At 42.6% G+C, this 24807-nt stretch overlaps 2 protein-coding genes across 2 annotated transcripts in view; both read left to right on the forward strand.

Annotated features, from left to right (window-relative positions):
• Positions 1 to 260: 260 nt before the first annotated feature.
• Positions 261 to 24133, forward strand: LOC106889231 (protein HIRA). Its single transcript, XM_014944069.1, has 24 exons — positions 261 to 414; positions 1173 to 1283; positions 2060 to 2150; positions 2628 to 2722; positions 3557 to 3652; positions 4305 to 4465; positions 5361 to 5528; positions 6000 to 6113; positions 7795 to 7865; positions 9649 to 9754; positions 10343 to 10570; positions 11251 to 11336; positions 11766 to 11960; positions 13380 to 13550; positions 15305 to 15509; positions 16238 to 16342; positions 17019 to 17167; positions 17611 to 17772; positions 18461 to 18519; positions 19514 to 19619; positions 20704 to 20826; positions 21654 to 21817; positions 22526 to 22614; positions 23165 to 24133. The coding sequence occupies exons 1-24, from the start codon at positions 276 to 278 to the stop codon at positions 23279 to 23281; spliced, it is 3111 nt and encodes a 1036-aa protein (XP_014799555.1). The 5' UTR covers positions 261 to 275; the 3' UTR covers positions 23282 to 24133.
• Positions 24134 to 24258: 125 nt separating this feature from the next.
• PPIL2 (peptidylprolyl isomerase like 2) overlaps positions 24259 to 24807 on the forward strand; it is a 60917-nt gene continuing 60368 nt past the window's right edge. The window contains exon 1 of the mRNA XM_014943975.1: positions 24259 to 24337. Within this exon, the coding sequence (XP_014799461.1) occupies positions 24259 to 24337 (79 nt within the window). The remainder of the gene's footprint in view (positions 24338 to 24807) is intronic.

Genomic DNA, 24807 nt, shown 5'->3' on the forward strand with positions numbered 1-24807 from the left:
TGAAGTGTACAAACCTGGAAGAATTTCCTTACTCAAATAGGCTTTTGCCTTGTTGGCACTTGCTTTGTGGTTTTGTTTTGCTTTCAGGGGTTTGGCATATCCTGCTGGATGGGAGGCCTCGGTTATCTCTGGGTTGTTGTGGCACAATAACCTTCCTACCCACTTTAATGGGCTGTCATTTTTGTCATCAGGATGCTTTCAGCTCTTGTAGTCAGCCATAATTGTTACAACTCTGGCTTTTAGCAGAAGAAAGTTGTTTGCCAGCCAGAGGGGTTATGGGTCTGTTGTCGCTCCTGCATTCTCTCCACTGTACACCAATTCAGACTGCTGCTGCTTGTTCTCTGATTCCAGGAAAGCCAATATTTTCCGTGGACATTCACCCAGATGGGACCAAGTTTGCAACAGGAGGACAAGGTATGTCTGTGTGCTGATAGAAGGCAGAATTTGGGGCTATAATAGTAATAATCTTGTGCCTTCACAACACCTTAATTGGTTTGACCCTTTTAAAGACACATCACATATCTCTAAGGAACAGATAATTATGTAAGTCATTAAAACATACTGAAAAGTGCAGTAACTGCAGAAGGCAGGGGCACATCTTCTGATACACTCTTCCTCTTGGACACCACCGAGACAGCGGCTGCAGTAATTGAGCCGTGGCCACACCGACAGCATTGCTTTACTTATTTGAAGAGGAACTGAATGTGAAGTTGGGCTTTTTGACCTGGCAAACAGTAGAGTGATTGGGACAAAAAAATCCAATTATACAAATGGAATGGCTCAAGAAATAGGTGCAAAAAAATGTTTTTTGGATTACAATAGTGAATAATGTTGGCTACAATAATTGCAATTTAGGATTTGCATGTATCTTTTATCTTTTATTAATACAATTTTACTATAAATAGTTTATCCTTATAGTGTCATTATGTACAGTATGTTTTTTTTTTTAACAAGGCTGTATAACTTTTTATAGTGTCAAGAACAATAAAACACTTCTGACTCGGTGTAATTATATCAATAATTGTGAATAGAGAATGGCGTCTGTATTCAGATGTTTCCAGAGTTCCTGCTACAGCAACGCCTGAATCTTATCATCCGTCTGGAACTGACATCAAGTTGAAAAGCTTTTTAGCCTGTATTTAAAAGGGGGGGGGATTTTTGTTCTCTCACAGGCCAGGATTCTGGGAAAGTTGTGATTTGGAATATGGCTCCTGTCCTGAAAGAGGAAGATGAAAAGAATGAAAATATTCCCAAGATGCTTTGTCAGATGGACAATCACTTAGGTAACAAAGATATTTTTTTCCCCCCTGAATGTTGGTGATTTGCCAAAGCATAAGCATTACGTGTTTGTGATTGCAAAAATCATGCCCTGTGCAGTGGTGAGGAGTCAGAGGAACACAGCAGAGGGCTCTCACACTTTGCCTATGCACCTTTTAGCTCTTCAGCAGGAAATGTTGTTAAAATGTGGGAAAATAATACAGAGAAATATGGATACCTTTGGAAATCTCCCTATGAACTTTTTCCATCTGCGGCTGAAAAGTAATGGATAATGCACGTTCTGAGAAACTGGGGAGCTCTGGAGGAAAGAGCAAGAGAAGAACTAAGTCTAAAGAAAACACCAAGGCAGTGTATTGGTTATAGTTTCGGAATTATTCCCGATTTATTGCACGTTACATTTGAATGGAGACTTACCTGAGCAAGTTGTCCCCTTTCTTCAAGATACAACTTTCCTTTTTTGTCTTCTTAGTCCCACCTCATTTACCACAGGCAGTTTCCTTTGTTAGATGAATATCAATCTTTCTTCCTTTGAGCTGCTTTTGGTGAAAGGTTTTAAAATAAGGAATAGTTTTTTTTAAAGTAAGAAGTTTTTCAAGTGCTACTGAAAGATAAGTACCAATTCATTTATCTAAAGCAGAGGAACTGCTGTGAGTGGGAAAAGCACACTTAAATCCTAAACATCTCCTGTCAGGTTCTGCTTGTTGGAAACTCTGGCCACAGTCCAGAACAAGATGAACTTATTCTTGCATTTCATCTTACGAACTTTTTCCTCTAATTTCAGCGTGTGTGAACTGTGTGCGATGGTCAAACAATGGCGTGTACTTGGCTTCGGGGGGAGACGACAAGTTGATCATGGTGTGGAAACGAGCTGCGTAAGCATGTTTCTCTTCTCCGTTTTATGTTTTATTTCAGGCAGGTTACTCTGTTGCCTCTCCCCGTGTTCCCTCCCGGGGCTGCCTTCTGGGGGCTTGCTGCTTGGCTGCGACGGGTGCCATCACGTCGCTGGTGGTGGAGACCTACTCTGGGTCTGCCTGGGCAGTCCCTCTGCTCTCCAGGAGCTGAGCCATTTTCTTCTGGCCTCAAAGAAAGCTTCCTGATGAGATCTGAAGAGTTACCTTAAACGTTACCATTCTTTCCTATCCGTAGAAATTATTCATTTTATTGAAGCTAATTTTTTAATAACTGGAATTGCTTTCTCTAAAAAGTACTTTTCTTTTTTTTTTGCTTTAGTTTTCATTGCAGGAATACCTGACTCTACAATGAAGTGTGCTGTGCTGCTGGCTTTCTTTAGGAAGAAAGTTTTAAGCACTTGAGGTGGTTCTGCTGGTAACTGTTTCTCTTTTCATTAGGTACATTGGACCTAGCACTGTGTTTGGCTCAAGCAGCAAACTGACTAACGTGGAGCAGTGGAGGTGTGTGTCGATTCTCAGAAGCCATTCAGGGGGTAAGTTAAAAGATGTTGAAACAACATAATTTGCACGTGTTTGAAAAAAAAATTGGTGTTCAGTGTCACATTGTCTTCCTCAAAACATGTATTTGGTGGGAAGTCAGTAATTACTTTTAAGAGCAACAATGAAAATCTAAAAGAAAATGTCATTTTTAATCAGATGCAGATTTTCATACAAGTAACTTCTGGCAATGTAGTAGAAACCTTCCGGCAACTATGTAGTAGAAAAATTAGCAACTAAAGAACCTATATTTTGCTATTTGCTAGCTTAAATACTAATCTGAATAAAGGAAGCTAAACTGTATTTTTATTTAAATAAATGTTCTCACTTGCAGTGAATAATCTCCTGGCTGGTAGATGATAAAGTCTTTGTAAGCCAAAGAATATTAATGTTTAGTTAGAAAAAACTAAAGAGCGATGCAGAAGATGAATAAACCAGATAATTTCAAACACATTTTGCACCTGCTGACATGAGCTATGATTAAAAGCGAGATGGAAATCGCTCTGATCACGTGTGTAGGAATAAAGCGAGTGCATTGCGATAGCTGCTGTTGCTGATTTCATTCAAACAGAGAAGAAGTACTTTACACAGGCACTAGTGGTGCCTCTGATCACTAACCACTGCACTCTCTGCCTTGGAGTTTTGTTTTGTTTCCTATTGACCACGTTAAGTTGGAGTATCCCCATGAGCCTTACCTTCCACTCCAGAGACATGATAATTCCTTCTTGGTGATAGAAAAAATGTTGAGAAACAGATTCTTTTCAAAAAGATTTTTGGATTCTCTGATTACCATTAACGTCTTAAATGGAAACGTATTTTTCCCCGAGCAGATGTCATGGATGTAGCGTGGTCTCCACACGATGCCTGGCTGGCCTCTTGCAGTGTGGATAACACTGTTGTTATCTGGAATGCTGTCAAATTTCCAGGTGAGAATTCTGACATTTCAGATGTGCAAGCGTGTAAGGGTTTGTGACAAACTCTGCCCTCCATGGGTGTGTTTCACTGACTGTGGGAATGGGTTGTCTGCCTTTTGAGAAGACACACTGCAGTCTGGCGAGTCCAACCTTCCAGGTTTGGATGGGAATGAGCAGAGGATTCCATCTGCTGTAGGCAACAGCTGTGTTCAGGTTGTGCTGCTGATTTTACATGAACATTGTTATTACATGTATTTTCTTTTTCACCCTCTCTGCAACATCCCAAATAGATAGAGCTTCAGCTTGATGTTACGTCTATATATACATATATTTTTTGACCTGTTTAGCTGAAGCTCCGGTTAAATTGCTGCTTTCCATAGCCTGACAGTGCTGTTCTGAACGGCCTGTGCTCTGCTGCTCTTGCTCTCATCTGCTTCTTATGAAGAGTTTTGCACCCATTATTCTGTCCAGAGTTCCCTTTCCCACTTTTTTATATCATTCTTAGCTTAAACTCAGGTTCCAGTTTGGTTGATATGTTGCTGTTTGTATATCAAAAGAGTTTATATTTAATATGCTGTTTCAGAAAGATCTTGTAAACCCCTCGACAGTCTGTCCCAAAGGAGGTATCAGTAACTCCTCTCTGCTCTCGATTTTGTCTGCACAGAAATTCTTGCCACTCTGAAGGGGCATTCTGGCTTGGTGAAAGGGCTGACCTGGGATCCCGTTGGGAAATACATTGCCTCCCAGGCTGACGATCGGAGTTTGAAGGTGTGGCGGACCATGGACTGGCAGCTGGAAACCAGCATCACGAAACCCTTTGATGAGGTATGTCAGACGTGTGGCTGCCCAAGTGAGTTCCAACAGAATGAAGGAAAATTGTAAGAAGAACTCTGACTCTGCTGCAGCAGTAGTTAATTTAAGAGTGCCGAATCACATTAAACTATCGGATGGCAGATTTAAAAGGGGGGGAAAAAGGGTGACTTTCTCACACCACATGTGATTACGTTGAGACTCTCATTGCCATCAGATGGTGTGCCCAAGGTTACATGGGTTATGCAAACAATTAAGTAAATTTCTGGAAATGTAGAGGTTATTCCAAGAAAGTATTGGCACAGTAATTGCATCGTTCTTCCCTGTGCATCTTCTGTTGGCCACTATCAGAAAGGAAGTGAGTGTTTAGGAGGGAGCTTTGGTCTGGCATCACAGGGCTGTTACCTGGTGATGCTGATCAAGAAGTCAGATTTCTGGGGACAGAAGCCAGTGCTTCATGAATGAGGTGTTTTACAGTGATCTTATGGTATCGTGATTAGAGCTATTACTCTTTGTAATAAACTGTAAGTGCCTGAGTTCATGTCTGAGCTGGTGTTGCAAGCTGAGGTCTCATCACTAGCAGCTGGGATGCTGCAGCCTGTGGTGAATACAGAGTGTACTGTATCCAAAAAGACTTACATTTTGTTTCCTTTAAAAAAGTTCTCCAAGTTCCTCTTTCCCCTTCTTGGTAGGGCTTCATAAATTACACTATATCACCTGTATAAACATGGAGTGGAGTTGCTGAGAAATGTATGTGATGGTGTTCTTTTATATTCACAAAAGACTGACTTTACAATCATAATTTAATAATATAATAATTTTAAACCTAAAAGTTAAATAGTTTATATTAAAAATCCTTTGTTTGCCACATGCTTTTAAAGAGATGGGTTTTTTTTATTCTTTTTGTCAGTGTGGAGGCACAACGCACGTGTTGCGTCTCAGCTGGTCACCTGATGGTCACTATCTTGTTTCTGCTCACGCCATGAATAATTCTGGACCTACTGCTCAGATCATTGAAAGAGATGGATGGAAAACCAACATGGATTTTGTAGGGCATCGGAAGGCAGTTACTGTAGTGGTGAGTGATAGCAACTTATTCCTGAAGTAAAACTTCTAATGTAAGCTTTTTTATACTTCTATGCATATATGGGGCAAGAGGTGCAGACAGGTGTCAAGATTAGTAAAGCAAACTCATTGTGGTGTTTAAAAAATGTCAACCTTACGTGTTGGAAGCAATCAGCTTGCTCTTGTGATGAGAGAACTGGACATAGGTGATCAAGATAAGGGGGAGTACAGGAGCTACATTTGTTAGCTGTTCTGTGACCACTAGGAAAATTAACGTTATTTGCCATTCCTGTCCAGGCACTCAGAAAGCTCCCTAGGAAAGCACACGCGGTGCTCGTCAGTGCTCTTACACAGCCTGCTTTAGGGACTTTGTTTCCATGAAATGCTTCTTTTCACTCTTAAGTGGAAAACTTGCTTTTAAAGCAGATCTCATACTGAAGTGTGTAATGGCTGTAATAAAATTTGGGGCATCTCATTTGTTCAGAAATTCAATCCAAAAATCTTCAAGAAAAAACAAAAGAACGGGAGCTCCACCAAGTCGAGTTGTCCCTACTGCTGTTGTGCTGTCGGGAGTAAGGACCGATCTCTCTCTGTGTGGGTAAGTGGGGTTTTTGCTGACTTTGGGCTGATGTGGTCATTGGGGTGTTTTGGGGGTTTAGCACAAAGGTCCCGAGTACAGCACTAGCTCTTTTATTTGGGTTCGTGTTTAGTCTTTTCTCTCCGTTGCTGCAGGATTAGCTGGGGGGAAGGAAGGGGTTGGTGTCAGTTGGTGTCTCTAAAGCCAGAGCAGCTGGAAGGCAGCAGCAGAATGGGCTGCCCTGCTCAGAGGAGGAGCTGTGAAGGGAAATAATGTGTTATCACATTAATAAACACAATTCAGCCCTATTTTCTTCCTGTCTTTTACTCATTCTTTACGTGAGTCTCTCCAGAGAAGGACTGTACTGTTTCTCCATGTTCATCCCACCTATCCGTTAATCGCCCCTGGAGCCTCGCTTTGTCAGTTGTGCTTTTGTGGGCACGAGGAGGATAGAGCAGGCCCAGGGTAGCTGTTTCTGAGCATCTACACGGCTCATCTTTCTGCTTTGTTCTGGCTTCTGTCTCTGCTGTGGAATGGGATGTGAAAGTGAACAAGCTTTTAAAGTAGATTTTCAAGTTTTCAACATCTAGTTTGGATTTTACTTTAAAATCTACACTAAAATGGTTATTCTGGCAAAGAGAAGAGTAGCTGTTCTCACATTTATAAATGCAAGACAGGTTATTTGGCAACTGCAAAGGACAGAGAATAAATTTAACTGATTTGTAAAGCTTTGTCATGAGAACATGTGCCAAAACACACTAATTGCTAACTGCAATCTACTATTTATAGATTCCAGAGTGATATTTATCCATCAATCCCTAAATGTATAACACTAAATCTGCTTCTGGCAATGCTGCCAGTGCATACCCATATCAAAGTATCACTCAGTATATTTTCTTTTCTATATATACAGTGATTTCATGTAGGGTGCCTGTGGAGGCTCTACTGGGTGTTACAGAACTGCAGAGTTCTAGGCAGTCTTTGCCCTGAGGAGCTTAATGGATGTGTGTGCAACACAGACCTGTGGGAATATGGAAGAAATAAATTCTGAAGATGACTATTACACTGCATCTGGGAGCCCATGAGCATGAAACATCCTACACCCCATTGACTTCTGCTTCCTTTCAGTCCCTTGGTTTAACATAAAGGACCTTAGAACATCTGATTTAGAACAGGTTGCTGTGAACTTTCGTATGCAGTTCTGTATTACTAAGCTGATTTATAAATGTAGAGGAATCCTCTTTAAGAATAATTGTGAGTCCAATTCCCTTTGCTCTTGAGAGGCTTCGCTTAGACAAGTAGCTTGAGTGAGGACACAGGAACCTCATCTGTTTTCTGTCTTCCTCTTGCGCTGGCAGTTTGCGACACCCTTATCTCAGAAAAGCTCAGAATAGAAGCTGTCTTTAGCATCTGGGGAATTACTTCTTGAGTGGTGACTATGCTTTAAAGACCAAGTCAGTTAAGAAGTTCGGTTGGCGTTTCAGAGAGGAGGGCAGGGTAGAATGTGGGCTCTTCTCCTCCAGAGTTTTCCTGTGCCTGCAGGAGAGTGGGTGAGAAGGTGCTTCAGACCATCGGGCAGACACTGTCTCCTGGCTAGGTCTCCTTTGGTGACTATCTTTACACTCCGGGAGAGAATTAGTGCAGTAATGTTTGTGGTACTGTAGAACTCCTAAATTTCTGAGTGTTGTTTTTCTGTTTCAAGCTCACGTGTCTGAAGCGGCCGTTAGTTGTCATACACGAGCTGTTTGACAAGTCTATCATGGATATCTCCTGGTAAGTTGGCTTCTGCTCATGTTACAAAAGCCCAAGCGTCGCTGTCAGCTTTAGGTATACACAGTAACTGGAAATTCCTTGAAACAGTTGAGATTGTGGCTGTTGGAATACAAATAATCGCTTCCTGAAGTTTTTGATTCTGTTGCAGCATCTTTGGTAGTAGCATTAGTAACTGGCATGAGGTCAGTTGAGGTTGGGTAGCATTAAAATTGAATAAAAACTAATGTATTTAGAACCTGATGCAGTAAAATACCCTAATAGCTATAACAATATTGGTGGGTTTATGCCATAAATTTTAAAGCTTACAGTTCTTTAACTTCCCGTTTCCTGTGTGCCATGTGGATTTTGCCATCGAGCTTGGTGAAGCATGATAAAAAGTTTTCAAACCCAAATCACTTTGCTTTCATTACTAGACGAAGGCTCGGAAGCCAATAAGCAGAGTATTTAATAAGAACTGCTGCTATTGTTGTAGTACAATGGCTTTGAATACTTTGTTTTCCTGGAGTGTTTTTTATTTCTCCATCTGCAATTTGCACAGTTTTTATGGCATAAAGTCATTGGGAGTAATAGCTGGTTAATGTTTCACAATTCCTGAGGAAATGGGTTTGTGGGATATTTGAGACAAAAGATCATCAGGAAGCTTGTTATTTTATATCCTGTTTACAAATTGAAACGTATGGCTAAAATGTCAATAATATGGAACGTTCCCAGAAATATGCTCCATTCTGAAAACAAACTGAGTGAGTTCAGAGAAATCTGACACTGTGATGCTGTTGTAGCTCTCTCATTTCTATTTTGGAGATTTAGACTTGGATCCATCACCCTAATATCTGAACATGATTATCTTTTCATAGAATAATTGCTTGGATCCAGCAGTCAATAGGAGCTCAGCAATTTTGCCTGCTAAGCAAAATGTTATCATTTTCTGAGGTGGGGTGGTGGTGGTGAAGCCAGTTACGGGGGCTGAGGCTGCTGTCTGGGTGGGATGCTGTCAGGGCACCAGCTGCCACGGAAAAACATGTTTTCAAACACCTGTAATGATGATGCGTGTAATAAGTTTTAAAGCCTTGCTGGAGTAATTTGGATAGGGCTTCAGGGTTCTGCCTCCTTCCCTTTCTCTGCTGTTCCCTGAAACAAGTCATGTGTGAACCACAATGTCTGTCTCTGTGAGCTCTGCGATTGGAAGTTACTGGGTTAGCAGTCAAAACTCAGCAAATATTATTTATTTCAAATGTGCAATAGTAGGTTATATATGGGAATTACCATTCCATTAGGACTAGAATGTATAGTTTCTCCTCTCTCTCTTCCACCAAGAAAACCTTTTGAGGCTTCCAGAAGAGGGTTACAATATATCCCACATGCAAAAACATGTGCAGTGTGCTTAAAAACACAAATGATGACCAATAACACCCTTTCTTCCCCCAGTTCCAGTAGCACACAAACGTTGTACGTCTTTTATAGGAAACAGATTTGTTGTTTTCTCTCGTTATTCATTGTGAACACTATTGTTACCCCCCCAGAAGGGTTTTCATGGTGGGGACCATGCTGTGGGTAGATGTGCTGTTCTAATGGCACCTCCCTGTGTGCAGTCCCCAAAGGAGCGTGGGCACATGGACTCTGCTCTCCGTCACCCTGTCTCCTTGCTGTCCTGCTGCTCTGGTGCCATCAGGAGTTGCTCTGATAATAAATCTTATGCTAAGATTTTTATTGAGCAGTTTACTGTGTTGGCCCTTTGCCTGAATGAAAGAGATGGAAATAAAGATCCATCTTTGTTTTCCTTCAGGACCCTGAATGGCCTTGGTATCCTGGTGTGCTCCATGGATGGATCGGTGGCGTTTCTGGACTTCTCCCAGGATGAACTTGGAGACCCACTCAGCGAGGAGGAAAAGGTGCAGTAGGCACTTTGGGGATCTGGGATTTTATTTAAGCCGTGTATTGATTCAATTAATATATTGGATTATTTATAGAAGTATGTAGTGACTGATTTCCGTATTACAGAAAAATGTGTTCTTGTCTACTTCACAACTCATTAAAAAAGAGTAGTCAAGAGTACATTTGTGATATTAGTTCCTATTCTGGAAAGAAGTCTATTTGGAAAACATCCACTTGCTTACACATCATTATACTTTTGAAGTAATTATTTGGCCAAGGAAACAAGGAGTGGGTGCTTCAAAACACTTTAAAATTACTCTTTGACTTGCACATATGCAAGTCTTTTTAAGCTGATTGCTGTTGGCTGTTTTTTCCTCTCATTGCTATTAGCAACTAAAGCCTCGAATTCCAATTATTTTCCATATTGATTCAGTGTTAGCTGAAAATATAAAGAAAAAGTAATCTGTAGCGTATAAACCATACCGAGGGCATTTGCATTTTCTGGATTCCATCAGATGTGTGTGAGTCCATTGCATTATAACTGGGGATGTCACGCAGGCAGTTGTAGTCACTCTTTGTGCCTGAACCGTTCTGAACGCCCACAGAGCAACATCCACCAGTCCACCTATGGCAAGAGCCTGGCCATCATGACTGAGGCGCAGTTGTCCACCACCATCATCGAGAACCCGGAGATGCTCAAGTACCAGCAGAGGCAGCAGCAGCAGCAGGGAGAGCAGAAGAACAGCTCGCTGAGGGACGCGCCCGGCACCGCCACGGCGGCTCCCAAGGTGGCCAGTATGGTCAACGGGGAGAGTCTGGAGGACATCCGGAAGGTGGGTGCTGGGGATACTCACCCTAGAGTGGCAGGGACTGAGCCCATAAATGCCAAACTGCTTATGATAAAACAGATTTCTGCTTCCTTGGTCATGTTGAACGGCACCTCTCAGCCCGTGAGTGGTCCAGTTGGCGTTACTGAGACTTGCTGAAAAGTTAAATGCTTTTAAGCAGAAGTAAGAGTGTTGGGGAAGGGCTTGTGGGTGTTTCTGTGATGTGTGCGGAAAGAAAACCAAAGGCAGCTGGTGACAGCCCAGCTGCAGAACTGCTGCAGTTTCTCACTGAAGGAGGTTGAAAGCCTGATTTAATTCCTTCCTAAACATAACTTTTAATGAAGGATTCAGTGCACGGAGATGAGAATGTTTTGGACTTGACTGTAATGTGGAGAGAATCAGAATAATTTTGTACTTTGTACTATATGAGCTTAAACACCTACTATTGGTCAAGAAGAAGTTGCAGTATTAAAATATACTTGTGTTAATGAAAACGTTGATTGATTCTACATATGCAATAATAGCATGGTTCAAAGACAATACGGAAAAAATCTTTATTAACAGATTTTTAATTGAGGAATGTCTTTCACCTAATACACCTATTCTTGTCAGTTGGTGGGGAAAAAAAAAGAGAAAAATAAATTTCCTATTTATTGGAAATTATGATGAAATATATTTCCCAACAGAATCTCTTAAAAAAGCAAGTTGAAACACGAACAGCAGATGGTCGGAGAAGGATCACGCCTCTCTGCATAGCTCAGCTGGACACTGGGTACGTTGGGAAGTTGTCTTCACAATCCTTTTTTATTTTTTGCTAACTTAACTTTACAGCATCTTAAAGCACTTGCTGGAAATGCCTTGTGTATACGTATGGAATATAGCTTCAACCTATGTTCTCTTAGCTATGAGAGCACTCTTCTAATAGACAAGACCAATTCTCAGTGTCTGCGGTTGCAGAGGAGGGGACAGGCACCTGCTGGAGGTTCACAGCTACATCCATGCTGGCTCTAGCCTCTGCCTGTGAGAAGTGATTCTGGAAAGTTGGGTGGGGGTGGTTTATTTGGGGTGGATCTGAGTATCCACCTGTGGAAGAGGGAAGAATGGAACCAATAGTTTAGTTAAAATTATTCTTTTTCAGTTATATTTAAATATGATTTTTAAAGTGTTTTCAAGAAATGTATTTGTTTGTCTTTTTGTTTAGGGATTTTTCTACAGCCTTTTTCAATAGCATCCCAATATCTGGATCTCTGTCTGGTTCGATGATGTCTTCTCAAAGCAACCAGCAGCTCATGTCCTTAGATTCTAACGCTGTGAATTCCCTTAATACTTCAAAGCCTTCTGTAGAGCCAACGGCGGCCAGTATGAAACCAACAGATGATGCAGCCAATAAAGATGGGTCAGTATTTGCAGTTTTGGTTTTCACTTAGATCACTCTGTTTTGGTTTTAATTCTTGTTTACAGTTCTGTAATCAAGCCGTTTTTGAAGTGGTTTCCTTACTGCAAAACTTCAAGAATCTAATATTCCTGAAAGCATCAAGATTTTGTTAGTATTTGCCTACTCTATATAGTGATAAATCAGCAATGAATAAATCCATGTGCACGGTTCTAGAAATGAACTTCAGTGCGATGAGGTGCCCAGCTGATGGCTAATGCTCTAACAAATTGACTTGCTTATGGATGACTGGGTTGCTATTAGTAAATAATAGAAGGTTTTCCAGCACTGGAAGTAACAAAGCCTGTTTTCCATCAAATTCTGTCCTGTAGATCTCCTCTCCTCACACGTGGTGATGCTCTTCCCTGTGTAACAGCCCCCACAGAGGAGAGGGAGCACAGTGACAGTCACTGCTCAATGCACACGCGCTGGTGGCCAGTGTGTCTGCCAAATTCATTATGGAACAACTAAATTTTACTTGCTTTCCCCTCCATGGTAACACTGACTTGGTTTCTTATCCTCCATGTGTTTTTATAGCTTTTGCAAGTGCAGGATGTCATTGGAACCTCTACCATTCCATCACATTTAGTTGAAATTGGCCACAGATTAAAAAATGAGTGGGCAGACTGTGAGAAACGATTGACAGATGAAACTATTAAATTTCCTCTTCTTTGGAAATTGGATTTGTAACTGCTTTTTAGTACAAACATCAGTTATCTTAGGGCCATTCTTTCTTCCAATTCATTCTCTGAATGAATTGAAAAATCTCTAAAGTAAACAACTATTCAAATAGCAGTTCCCTGGAATGCTTTAGTGTGGGGAAAACACATTCCTTTCCCGTAGAGTTATGCTTGGGAAGGCCTAGTAATTGGTTTGGATTCTTCAACAACAAAATCAAAACCTGGCTTGAATTGTCTCAGCCCAAAATGTTTGATTGATAAACAGTGGAATATAATCTTGTAAAGGAATGTATTTGGTTACCTGAACAAGGGGTAAAACCAGACCCCCAGTCATTGTTTCAAATAGCCATCCTTTCCCTTTGGGTACGTAAGTACCAGCACAAAGTGTCATTTCATTCCTGAATTAAAAGTAGTGAATAAATGGGAATATCTCAGTCTAGATAGATCTGTGCAGACACATGGTGCTCTGAGCTCTGATAGGTGTCAGGAGCAGCTCTTGAGAACAGTTAAAGCGTGCAGGATCCTGGTGTGTGAAAGAGGAAAGCACATCCTAATTCACGTGTGTACGGTGTGTACGTGAGCAGAAGGTTCTCAGTGTGACGTCCAGCCGGTGGTGTGAATCCCAGCTAGTTGTTATCAGCCATGCAGGTTACTAATACTAAGTTTCTTTCAATCTTTGCTTTCCTGTCCCTTTTATCGACAGTGTAAACGCTACCTCTGCCTCAACTGCTCCTCCTGCATCCTCTTCCTCTGTGCTGACAACCCCATCCAAGATCGAGCCTATGAAAGCCTTTGACTCGAGGTTCACAGAGCGATCCAAAGCCACCTCAGGGACTGCTGTTGTAACCAATGCAAACCAGACTGTTGTGGACAGGTAAGGCACTGCCTGGGGGCAAAGGGAAGAGAGGGGTAGTCCTGTGGAGTTACGGGGCTGACTCTGTGGTGAGGATGTCGTGGTGCTGCTGCTCCAGAAATTGTCCTGGGTCTTCTCCACAATGGGAAGGAAGGGGACGGCTGTCAATAGGTGAATTATTTGCTGGCGTTATCTCTTTGTACGTTTGTCCCTGGCATTTGGGATCAAGCAGACTCTTCAGTGTATTCCGAGTCAGAGCTCTTGCTGCAGGAGCTGTGTGCTGCCTGCACGCGTGGTTGTGCTCCTCGGGAGGCAGCAATCCCCAGCCTGCAGCTCTGAACGGGCAGAGGGTGCTGTCAGGATCCATTCCCATCCGTGTCTGCAGGCAGCCTCGCATCGCAACGACCGCCGCTGTACTCCAGTGTTATGCCTTGAAGGCAAGCAGAGAAGAATGCTTTGATTTTAGGGAGTTTTGGCTCTGGTTCCACATGATTTAAAAAAAAAAAAACAACAGCGCTTTGATTTTAGGGGGTTTTGGCTCTGGATCCACATGATTTAAAAACAAACAAACAAACAAACCCAAAAAACAAAAAAAACCCCAAACAAACAAAAACCCCAAAACAAACCAAGAAAGCCTTTGGTTTTGTGACATAGTGTGCTGCCTCATAAGTGTTCCTGCCTCACCAAAACAAAGGATAGAAATAACAGCAGCTTTGAGAAAATAGTAAGTTGGGGAACTACACACTTCTATCAATAAAATGTGTTTTCACTAAATACTTCAATATTTTCATGTCAAAGGGTTTAAGCATATGATGCAGAAGCAAGATGTATTAAATTGCTCTCATAATTGCTTTTAATGCGTCAGTAAAGTATGGATAAAAGCGTGTTGTTTGGCATCATTCAGGTGCCAAAGAGAAAAGGTTTGGATTGTGCAAGATGTCTCTGGGAGGCTGAGTGGTTATGGAATAAGTGGCAAAACATTGTGAGTTAATAACCCGCTATTGGAGAGAATGGGAAGGCTGTGATTAAATTACCTATTTTAGTGTGTAACAGTTAACAACAGAGTTCTCAGGGATGTGCACTTTGTCATCTTTAGTTATGTTGTATTCTGAAATGGAAAACAGAGTGGTGAGGTCATTTGTGTGGTTTGCGGAGGCGCTTCTTTCTTAGAGTAGTCAGAGCTGAGTAGGACAGCTTTTGGGGCTGGCCACCAGCATGAGAAATGAAGTTCTGCCTGAGCAGAACCTCCTTTGGAGGGGAAAAGATGAACTACTTTGGTGTCCCCCAGAGTGCTGAATTATCTGTATCAACCCAGGGAAAGAGACCTGATTTGAATTGGAACTGACTGCTAAAATAAAGCTGTTAATTACAGCTTTATCCTATTGCTAACTGCTAGTTTGATTAACTTTTTTAAAGGAGAGAATGTGTCTGATGAGCTTACATATATCTACATTGCACATTGTGCCTTGGCAGAGGGTTTGCCATTCCTCTTGGGCTTCCTCCCCTTGCTGTTGTGTATTTGGAAATAACTCTCACAAGGCTAAGGATGCATCTGCAGTATCAGATCATCCTTGTATCAGCAAGGGTGGGGTGGGGGGCAGCTTTTGCAATCAACTTATATAAAAACGTGAATTTTATTTTTTTTCTTATGTGCTTAGACACAAGGCTAAGGATGTATCAGTATCATCCTTGTATCAGCAAGGATGGGGTGGGGGCAGCTTTTGCAATCAACTTATATGAAAATGTGAATTTTATTTTTTTTCTTATGTGCTTAGACTGAAGGATCAGAATTTAATTAAGGACAATAAGCCCAAGGATATCCTGGAGAGCAGCAGTGACAGCGAAGAGAAGGTTCCAGCTGCTAAACCACTTAGTGCACCCAAACGGAAACTGGAACTTGAGGGAGAAACGGTAGAAAAGAAGAAAAAAGGACGGCCTCGGAAAGACTCCAGACTCGTGCCAGTAACTTTAACTGTTCAGGTGGAAAAAATAAGATTCATTGTGGCTTTCAGTGTTGATGTGGGCTTGTTCCATCACGGCAGGGAAACACAAGTAGTATCTGTCCCTCAGAATTTTTAGCTATCCTTCCTCCTTGCCTCAAAACTTATTCTTTGTAAAATTTCAAATTGTAAAAAGCAATGCACATGGTGTGGCAAATGTGCCCATCATAGAGGTGCAGCTGCTCACTGATGGGTACGGGCATGCTGAGCTGTGCTAGTGGCAAACGCCTGTGTAGTCAAATGAAATGCCCTCAGTTTCTGGTGTTCTTGGATGGAGAGTGGCCCCAGCTCAGGAGCTGAGGGGGCCATGGTCACTGAAACGGTTGTGACTGGCCTGGGAACTGGGAAGAAATAAGTTGCGTCACAGTTTCCATCATTTTAGGGCATATAGATCCCTCTGTTCAGTATTCAGAGCTTTTCCATGCAATATACCAGAACTTCCATTAATTAGTTGCAGCTGAAAATGGGAGGGGGTATTAAAAAAAAAAAACCACATCTGCTTTGGTTTTGGTTTTTAATTCTTAGAAGCTACATTAAAAAATTGTATTTATAAAACTAACTGGAAAAAGGTTAATATTTGCAATTGGTATTATTTGAAATTAAAAAAAAAATTTTTTTTCAAATGAATCTACGTTATAGAGTAATAATGTTTTAAAGTTTCTTAACGGAAAAATCTAACTATTTTTGCAATTTATTTTTTTTTTCCAGTCCCCAGCTGCACTGGCCTCTGAGAAGGATGCTGCTTGCATCTCTGCACCAGCATTAGCACTTAAACTGCCAACCCCAATCCCACAGAAATCATTTACTTTACAAGTAAGTGGACTATAAGGGAAAAAAGCTTAATACTTTAAAAAAAACCCAACAAACTCCTGTTTTTAAAAATATTCTTAGGTTATTCAGATCCTTTGATAAATTACTGTTTTAATATGTGTATTTGTTCAAGCAAGCAAGATGGTACACTTCAGCTTCTAAGAATATGTCTCTGTGAGAAAAGTTAATGGCAAATGAGCTAAAAATTGGGCAGTTCTGAAATAGCTGAAGCTCAGAGAACCCCTGGTTCACGGGTCCCTCCTCCTGGTAACCTCAGTGTGAGGACACCGCGACGGTGACTGCTGTGCTGCTATTACAGTTGTGTTGGGAGGACACTGCTGAAGAGACAAACCAAGTCTTTTCTGAGAGCTCTCTGGAGGTGCTCTGCATCTGGAGAGACTGGCAAATAGTATTGCTTTGTATTTATGAAATAATTTCTCTGCGTGTGCCTTTCTTTGCTCATATGCTCTGAATGCAAAGACGTTATTTCTCTTTTAGCCAAGACTGATTTTCAGATGTCTGAAAAGTACCACACTATATTTTGAAGCCACTTCAAACAGAGAATGCCATACTTAAATCTGTTCTTAAAGACAGAATTGGTTTGGATCCAATAGTAGCTACTGCTTTTATGAGTAGTCCTTTTCCTCTTCCAAAAAGTATTTTATTATTTGTATTTCAGGTAAGTTCAGATCCGTCAATGTACCTTGAAGTGGAGAATGAAATGACCACCGTGGGAGGCTCAAAGTTGAGCAGGTTAAAGTGCAATCGAGAAGGAAAGGAGTGGGAGACGGTGCTCACCAGCCGCATCCTCACTGCAGCAGGAAGCTGGTAAGGGAGTGTCTTGGGGAGGGAGGAGGTCCCGAAGGCCAGAAAACACTTTTAGGGGTACAAAAGTACACTTTACAGAAAGTTAATTACACCCAAACCCACATAATTACAAATAAGTAGAGTCTTTAATGGTATTTTTCTCTACTTGCTGAGAAAAGTTGATGAACTGGATCACTTCTGTTAGGGATTTTGGTGACCATCCCAGGTATAGCTAAGCGAAGGCAGCATGGAATGCATCTCTATAGAATCTGTCCAGTTTTTGACCTTTCCTTTTGGTACCAAGGATTATTTTTGGGGGATTTTTTTTTAAAGCTGTAATAGTTCCCTTTTGGGGAATTAACCCGAGCTGTACGATAACTTAAGAAATTGGGTTGGTTTAATGCTACTCGCATTTGACAAAATGTAAATGTTTAATGTTTCTTTTTGAATATTTTTTGTTTTAGTGAGATTGTAAGTGTGGCCTGTGAGAAACGAACGCTGTCGGTGTTTTCAGCTTGTGGTCGTCGCCTCCTTCCTCCCATCGTCCTGAATACCCCCATTTCCACCCTGCACTGCACGGGTTCGTACATCATGGCCCTCACCACTGCTGCTACGCTCTCTGTCTGGTAAGTGCCACGGGGCTCCTGCTGGAGGTGACACTGCCATCGTGTCACCCTGCGGCGTAAACTGACCCCAGCGCAAGTCCATTTGTGGATATAACATGAAGGATTAGTTGGGCAGGACTTGGACCCTTTCCCTCTCTGCTCTAGGGTGCTCCATAATGCTGGATTTGGTGCTAGAAGTTATGAGCTGAAACAGCCTCCCCAGGATAGACTTGGGTCATGCAGATGGAGGGGTTTGGGGAGGGGAAAAGGAAAAATGTGGCTATTTCCAACTTCCATCGTACTTGGCCAATAAAGTACATGAGTTTCAGAGTTAGAAGGCTCTGGCCATCTTCAGGATACCATGACAAAAACTGCAGTGCTTGTTTACAGCAGTTGACTTTAACCTCACATCTCCTGCAAGCCAGAGCTCCTGAAGGTGTAATTTGGATCCTCTGTATTTGCTGTAATGAGGTCTCCTCATAAAAGCCGTAGAAGCTGCTCGATGCTGTTGGCTCCTGGCTGCCGTGAGGGGGTAGAGTTTGCCAAACTCATTTTGTCAAAGCAGTGAAGAAAATGCCAAAACCAAAAAAAAAAGACCAAACTCACAAGCCTCCTCCCCCCCTCCCCAACTTTGCACTTCTTCAATATTCATGACATTTTGTAGCATTCATTGTTTATAAACCACAGGCTTCTCCTTTGTCTTTTCCAGGGACGTTCACAAGCAGACAGCCATTGTCAGGGATGAGTCGTTGCAGACGATATTTTCAGGTAATGAAAAGGGTCGTTTACTTACTAATCTTTGAGCCCACCTGTACTATGCAGTGCCATTTATGAATATGCTGAAACTTTATGAAACCTGAAAAGCCTAAACAAATAACTTTCCTTTGTTATGTAATAAAAAGAAGCCCTTGGCAATGTTGAAATACAGTAGAAATGACTGAGATGAGAATATCAGCAGATAACAGACTTGTGCAAGATTCTGTAGCTTATTATATTCTGGCTTGCTTCTGAATGTGAAAATTCAGTTTTGTGAAGATCAGAAACCAACTATTTTATGTAAATCTACTATTGTAGCAGTTTCCCTGTGTGTACTTTGCATGTGTGTTATCTTAATGATGAACAACTGATTATTTCAGATTTATTTCAAAATCTTCAGTTTCTATCATTGCCATTATCTGGCACAAAAGAAATGATCAAAAAAAGCAGTGTCTTAGAGCATATTGGCTTCTATTTTAGCTTTAACCCATACAGTATTAATCAAAACTAGCTGGAGAAGTGTCAGATGTCTTCATCAGAAGTTACATGCACAAACCCTGGGCTGGGACGTGCTGGAAATAAGAGACTCCAGCCATCCCCTCTCAGAGAGCACGCTTTTCTGAGGATACCGGCTTTTAGAATTTTAACTTAAAGGGAAAAAGAAAGGTAAAAGGTTTCTTGGGTTATGGAAGACATGACAGAATTGCTGAAGATTGCCCCTAGATCTGGAGAACATTTCCAATTAAGCCAATGTTCTGTATAAAGTGCAGCATCAAGACAGATAATGCATTTTTTGGAAGAGCGATTTTAATGCTGCTGCGCTGAGCCCGGTGCTCACCTGTTATCTTGTGTTTTGACCTTCCTGATCAGTGCTTGAGAATAACAGTTACCTCACCTTTTTGTGGTGGTTGCTCTGACTGGTAATTAATGGTGGATAGCTCTTTTTACCGTTATGAACGTTACACAAGACTCCAAAAGAAATACCTTGGTCTGACTTGACTTGTAGGAAGCGATGCGACTGTCTCTCAGATCCTGCTGACTCAGCACGGCATTCCTGTCATGAGCATGTCTGATGGAAAGGCATACTGTTTTAATCCTTCTCTGGCTACGTGGTAAGTTATAGATTATTGCCCACTTTTATAACTTAGCTGAACTGACCTGTGTTCTGATTTACTGCTTCCCTCTGTAGTTGGAAGGTTAGTCTGAGCAGGATCCCACTCCAGGCTTAGCTTTGCTTTAGTTGACCAGGTTATGCCTAGGCTTTATGCTGTTGTTATGATTTGTGATGACAAATTTTGAAAATGAAAAACTACAGCTGATTTCATCACTCTGTCCTCCACGGTGTATACTCTTCTATTTATTAACATACACCTGTGTATACTTTTGCTGATGTGCATCACTTGAGTCTGTCAAGTAGTTGGCAATGATTAAAGGTAACCTAGCCTTACAATTCACTTCTTTTTTTTTTTATGTAAAAGAATGCAGCTCTGGAAAATTTCTCAAAACAATTTTCAGGGTTTTGCTGGGAGTTTAGACATGTTAAAATAATTTTGCCTAGTTCCCAGAGAAAATAAGACCTGTGCACCTCAGTCCTGAATGTGTATGTGCCTGGTGTTGTCAGTCCCCGTCACTCCTTAGTGTCTGTTTGAAGAGAGCTCTGTGTCTCCAGGACTGAAAAGTGTAATGGAGACAGTAACTCAGGTAGGGCAGGAGGGAAGGAATCATTATCCTCAGAGTTCCCATGGGAGAGTCATTACACAAGGAAAGGCTCCAGCAGCACCAGTGCCTCACTGGGGCCCGGGCTGTGATCAAGGGCTTTCCCCAGGGATTCTCTTAGTTCTGCCAAGGTGTAAGTTCCCGTAAAAAAATGTCCATGGTAAGTTATTTACTGTGTCTTTCCCAAACAGATCCCTTACTGTCTTTCTATGAGGAAAAAACATGTTGCAGTCTTAATATAATTGTGGTACTTAGTGTAATGAGCATGCTTGATGAAGGTGTTTATTGTTTTAATTCCTCCTTGGAATAATTGTTATTAGTCACCTGTTTGATGTGAATACTTTGGAAAGGAAAAAACACAATATTTGTTCTTTAGATCAACTGAGAAATCATGTAGAAATGTTCCCCATCAGTAAGGAGCATAGTTCTGATGTCCCTGCCTGCTCTCCTCAAACCTGGTGTGTGTTTTTTTCATTTCAGGAATCTGGTTTCTGACAAACAGGACTCTCTGGCACAATGTGCAGACTTCAGGAACAGTTTACCATCCCAAGAAGCCATGCTGTGTTCTGGGCCCTTAGCTGTAATACAGGGACGGACATCAAAGTACGCGCTTCACTGCTTCGTTTCATCAACTTCTTTGCCTTTTATTCCCCTGTTACTTACCCATGTGCTCGAATCAGGGAGTTAACTTTTAAGACTTTTAATAGCTCCCGCCAGCAACTGGGACCATGCAGCCACTCGCTCACCCTCTTCCCCCAGAAGAGTGGGGAAAGAGGAGGGGAAAGGGAAAAGAGCTCGTGGGTTGAGATAGTTTAATAGAACAATAATGGAAAAGGAAAATAACAATAATAATGATGACATGGGTCATTCTCACCGCATTCCCTTGTGGATGAAAGGGAATTAATTGGGAAAAATAATTGAAGTCCAAGCAAACAACACTCTCTTCTTGAGAGAGAGAAAATATCGGACTAAAAATTAACAGTTTCTTTCAAAAAGGAAATAATTGGTTACTTTTTTCAAATTAACTCTCTTCCGACAATAGATTTATTTGCAAGAAATCCTTTCAGTGCTTTAGGCTCACTTTGTCTTCTGTTTGTCCCGTGACTTTTCCCTGGGAGGGGCAAAGAAAGGTGAAGGCAGTCACCTGAATTTCCCATAAACAGTCAGGAGCCCTCAGTCACTGAAAAGCGTGTGTTTTTAAAGAGTAGGCAGGTGAAAGGAAGAGAAGAAGAACAGGAGGCAGGAAACCCTGCGTGGACCTTGGAAAATGGTCCTCTGGGGCGAAGGCAGTTTGTGATGAAGTGAGAAGCTTGAGCTCGGGGGGCTCTGGGTGTGTGGGGATCAGTGTGTAACAGCTCCTTCTGCAGACACAGACTCCCTAAAGGAGCATCTGAGCTAACGCTGGCACCTTGATCTCCCCTGGTTTGCAGCTCGGGACGGCAGGCTGCCAGGCTGTTCTCCATGCCCCACCTGGTGCAGCAGGAGACCACGCTGGCCTTCCTGGAGAGCCAGGTGGCGGCGGCGCTGACGCTGCAGTCCAGCCACGAGTACCGCCACTGGCTCCTCATCTATGCACGGTACCTCGTTAACGAAGGTGAGCCTGCCGCGCGCTCGCATGGGTGTTAATGAACGCTCTGCCTGTTTAATGAGAGCCTGATGAACTGCACGTGGTTCTCTCTGTCCTTCCCCAGTTGAGATTAAAATGTTGATAATGGGTTATAGGGTAACATGACAGTCGCGCCTGTAAAAGTCTTTGCTAATTGAACCCCTCTGTCGTGTGGGGGATCCCCCTGCCTTGCACCCAGGACATCACTGCACACTCTGCTTTGCTGTGCCTGCAGCTTCCCAGGTCTGCTAAACTGCCAAAAATTGTACATCCTGTTAGTTACCCTTATCCCTATGATGATGTCAACACTTAGTGAATTCTAACCCTTTAGAATATTCAGTCTCTTATACCTGGATTGGCAATGTACCCTTTGATGGATGGCTTTGTTGGCTCTTAAAACAAACTGGAGTCACTACTACAGTTTTTCTCCCTATTGTAGATCATCTTTAGTAGTTTTTTTGGTTTTGAGAGCTTAAAATAAAACCCTTTGGAACTCTAAAACAAATCCATTATAAATCATCTTATCTTTCCAAAGATTTGCTGTTAAAAGAATATGCTTTTTCAGAAATCGATGGGTTTGCTTTATTTTATTGTAGATACTTGTAACTCTTCCCTGAAGGTTGTCAGTTACGCTGTGCAGCGCTTATATATAGTGAAATGCTTACGAACATGATTTTATTTTCCGATAATATTCAGGGTTTGAATATCGTTTGCGAGAATTATGCAAGGATTTACTGGGTCCAGTCCATTACTCAGCTGGAAGTCAGTGGGAATCAACAGTTATGGTAAGTCCTGATAATGGTTTAGCAAAGAACAAGAAAGGATTTCCCATGAAAACAGATGGGCATAGAAACATAGAACACAGATGGACAATAGAACTTGCAATATGATCAAGCTTAGTGGCAAAAAAGCAATCCCAAATTCTTTATGCTGCCTCTGGGCCCCTCTCCATGCTCTGCTCCTGTCTCACAAGAGGCCTTCCTCCCCTGGCATGTGGGTTTATTTCATGGAGACCACAGACAGGTGCTGCGTGGTCGTGTCTTGGGGTCTCTGTGCTCTTCAGAGGGCAGGTTTGAACCAGTGGGGTGCTGATGGAGCCCCTTCCCTTGGCGGAGCACGTCTGGAGGCTGTAACTGCAGAGGCTGCGCCGGCTTCGTCAGCGGGTATCCGTGTAACGACCGGTTTCATTCTGCGAGTCACATAAGCAGAGTGAGAACATAAAATACACAGCCCTCCACAGGCAGGAAAAAAGGCTTGAATTGAACACAATTCTGTGAAATACCTTAATGATGTCGGGTAACACATTCTGAGGATGCTTCTGTGTTTCTTGTGCAGGGTTTACGAAAGAGAGAACTATTGAAAGAGCTTCTTCCTGTTATTGGACAGAACCTCCGCTTCCAGAGGCTTTTCACGGAGTATCAGGAGCAGCTGGACATCTTGAGAGACAAGTAGCATTTCCCCCGATTTTCCCTGCGGGGCCTGGTCCGAGAGAAACTGCTGAAGAGCGTTAGGCAGAGGCAGAGGAGGAGCCGGGAGCCGGTCGCAGGACTCTCCTGAGGAGGGCAGCGCCGGAGGGGCCCGGGGGCCTCCGCAGCCACCGGCTTTAGTTTTTAACGAAGCTCAAAGCTCACGAGGGGATTCGTGGAAACGAGGAGTGGATGAGCTGGACCGTTTCCGAGTGAAACTCAACCATCGAAGCTGTGGCCTCTGTTTCTGTGGAAAGCCGTGGATTTGTACTTCAGGGGGTCCTTTTGGACCTGGATCTCATTTAATACAAAACTAGCTGAGAACTGTTTGTGGGGTTTCTTGGATGTCCTGTGAAAAGCACAGTACTTCAGAGTACACTGAACAGCATATTTAACCCTGTTTAGGGGTTTTTGCCTGAGGATTTATTGAGGCTCAACACTATATTAAATTAGATGAATGAGCCACATAAAAAGAAATTTCATAAATATTAAGGTATTATGCAGCCAATAGACTCTTTCCTGTGAATATAATAATAATAATAATGAGGCTGTTCTAACACATGGACTATTTTTGTACTAGAATTTGCTAACTTGTAATATGGAATTTTATTTGGCCGATAATCAGGCTGTCTCTACAAAGTCATCTTGTAGGAAATTTAACTCTAATGACAAAAGCTATGTTTCAAAATAATTCTACCAAATTAACATGTCATCATCTGGTTTTTAATTTTTAAATGTTTGTAAAAGGCATTTTGGGGGAGGGGCAGGGGGAGGGGGTACCATGGGGCGGCTCTTTTTGTAAGTACAAAAATAAATGAACATTGCATTGGTTTAAAAAACAAAAGCTGGGGACCCTGGTCTGGAGTTATTACAAAGGGCATCTCCAGGAGCCTCAGTGCTGGCTGGATCCTGTTAATGCCTCCAGAAATAAATCATCTGTGTGGGTGACCTCCCGTTGAGGGGATGGAGAGGGGCTCGCTGTCCCGTGGCCCTATTGTGGGGTCCTGCAGCCCCTCGGGGATCCCACCCAAACCCTCCGGGTGTGGGGAACCAGGAGGGTGTTTGTGCGGGTTCTGCCCAGGTTTTGATGGTTTTGAGTAAGAAAATCAGTACTGCAGGGAGTGAGCGTTATCTCAGCCCCTGCTGGGGGTCGTGGGCTGTTCCCTGCCAGGGCTGAGGCCGGAGGGAGCCCCCGAAACCACGGCGGGACGGGACGGGGCAGCGTGTTCTGAACCACCCGGGACCTTTGATTAATTCCAACAATTTTACTTATTGGAAAGACCAGGGACCGTTGATTAATTAACGGTTCGGAGGGGGCAGGTCCCGGGGCCTCAGACACCCCAACACCCGCCGAATCTCCCTCAGCCCTTCCCCGGCGCAGGGGCGGCGGCGGCCGCAGCAAAAACCGGAATAAAATTAGATTTACCGCGGGACGAGCGCGGGGAGGAACCGCCGCCGCGAACCCCGGCCCCGGAGCGCCCCCCGCCGCCCCTCCGGCCCGCCCACCCCCGG

The sequence above is a fragment of the Calidris pugnax genome, unplaced genomic scaffold (genome assembly GCF_001431845.1).
Source record: "Calidris pugnax isolate Ruff unplaced genomic scaffold, ASM143184v1 scaffold138, whole genome shotgun sequence".
NCBI lineage: Eukaryota > Metazoa > Chordata > Aves > Charadriiformes > Scolopacidae > Calidris > Calidris pugnax.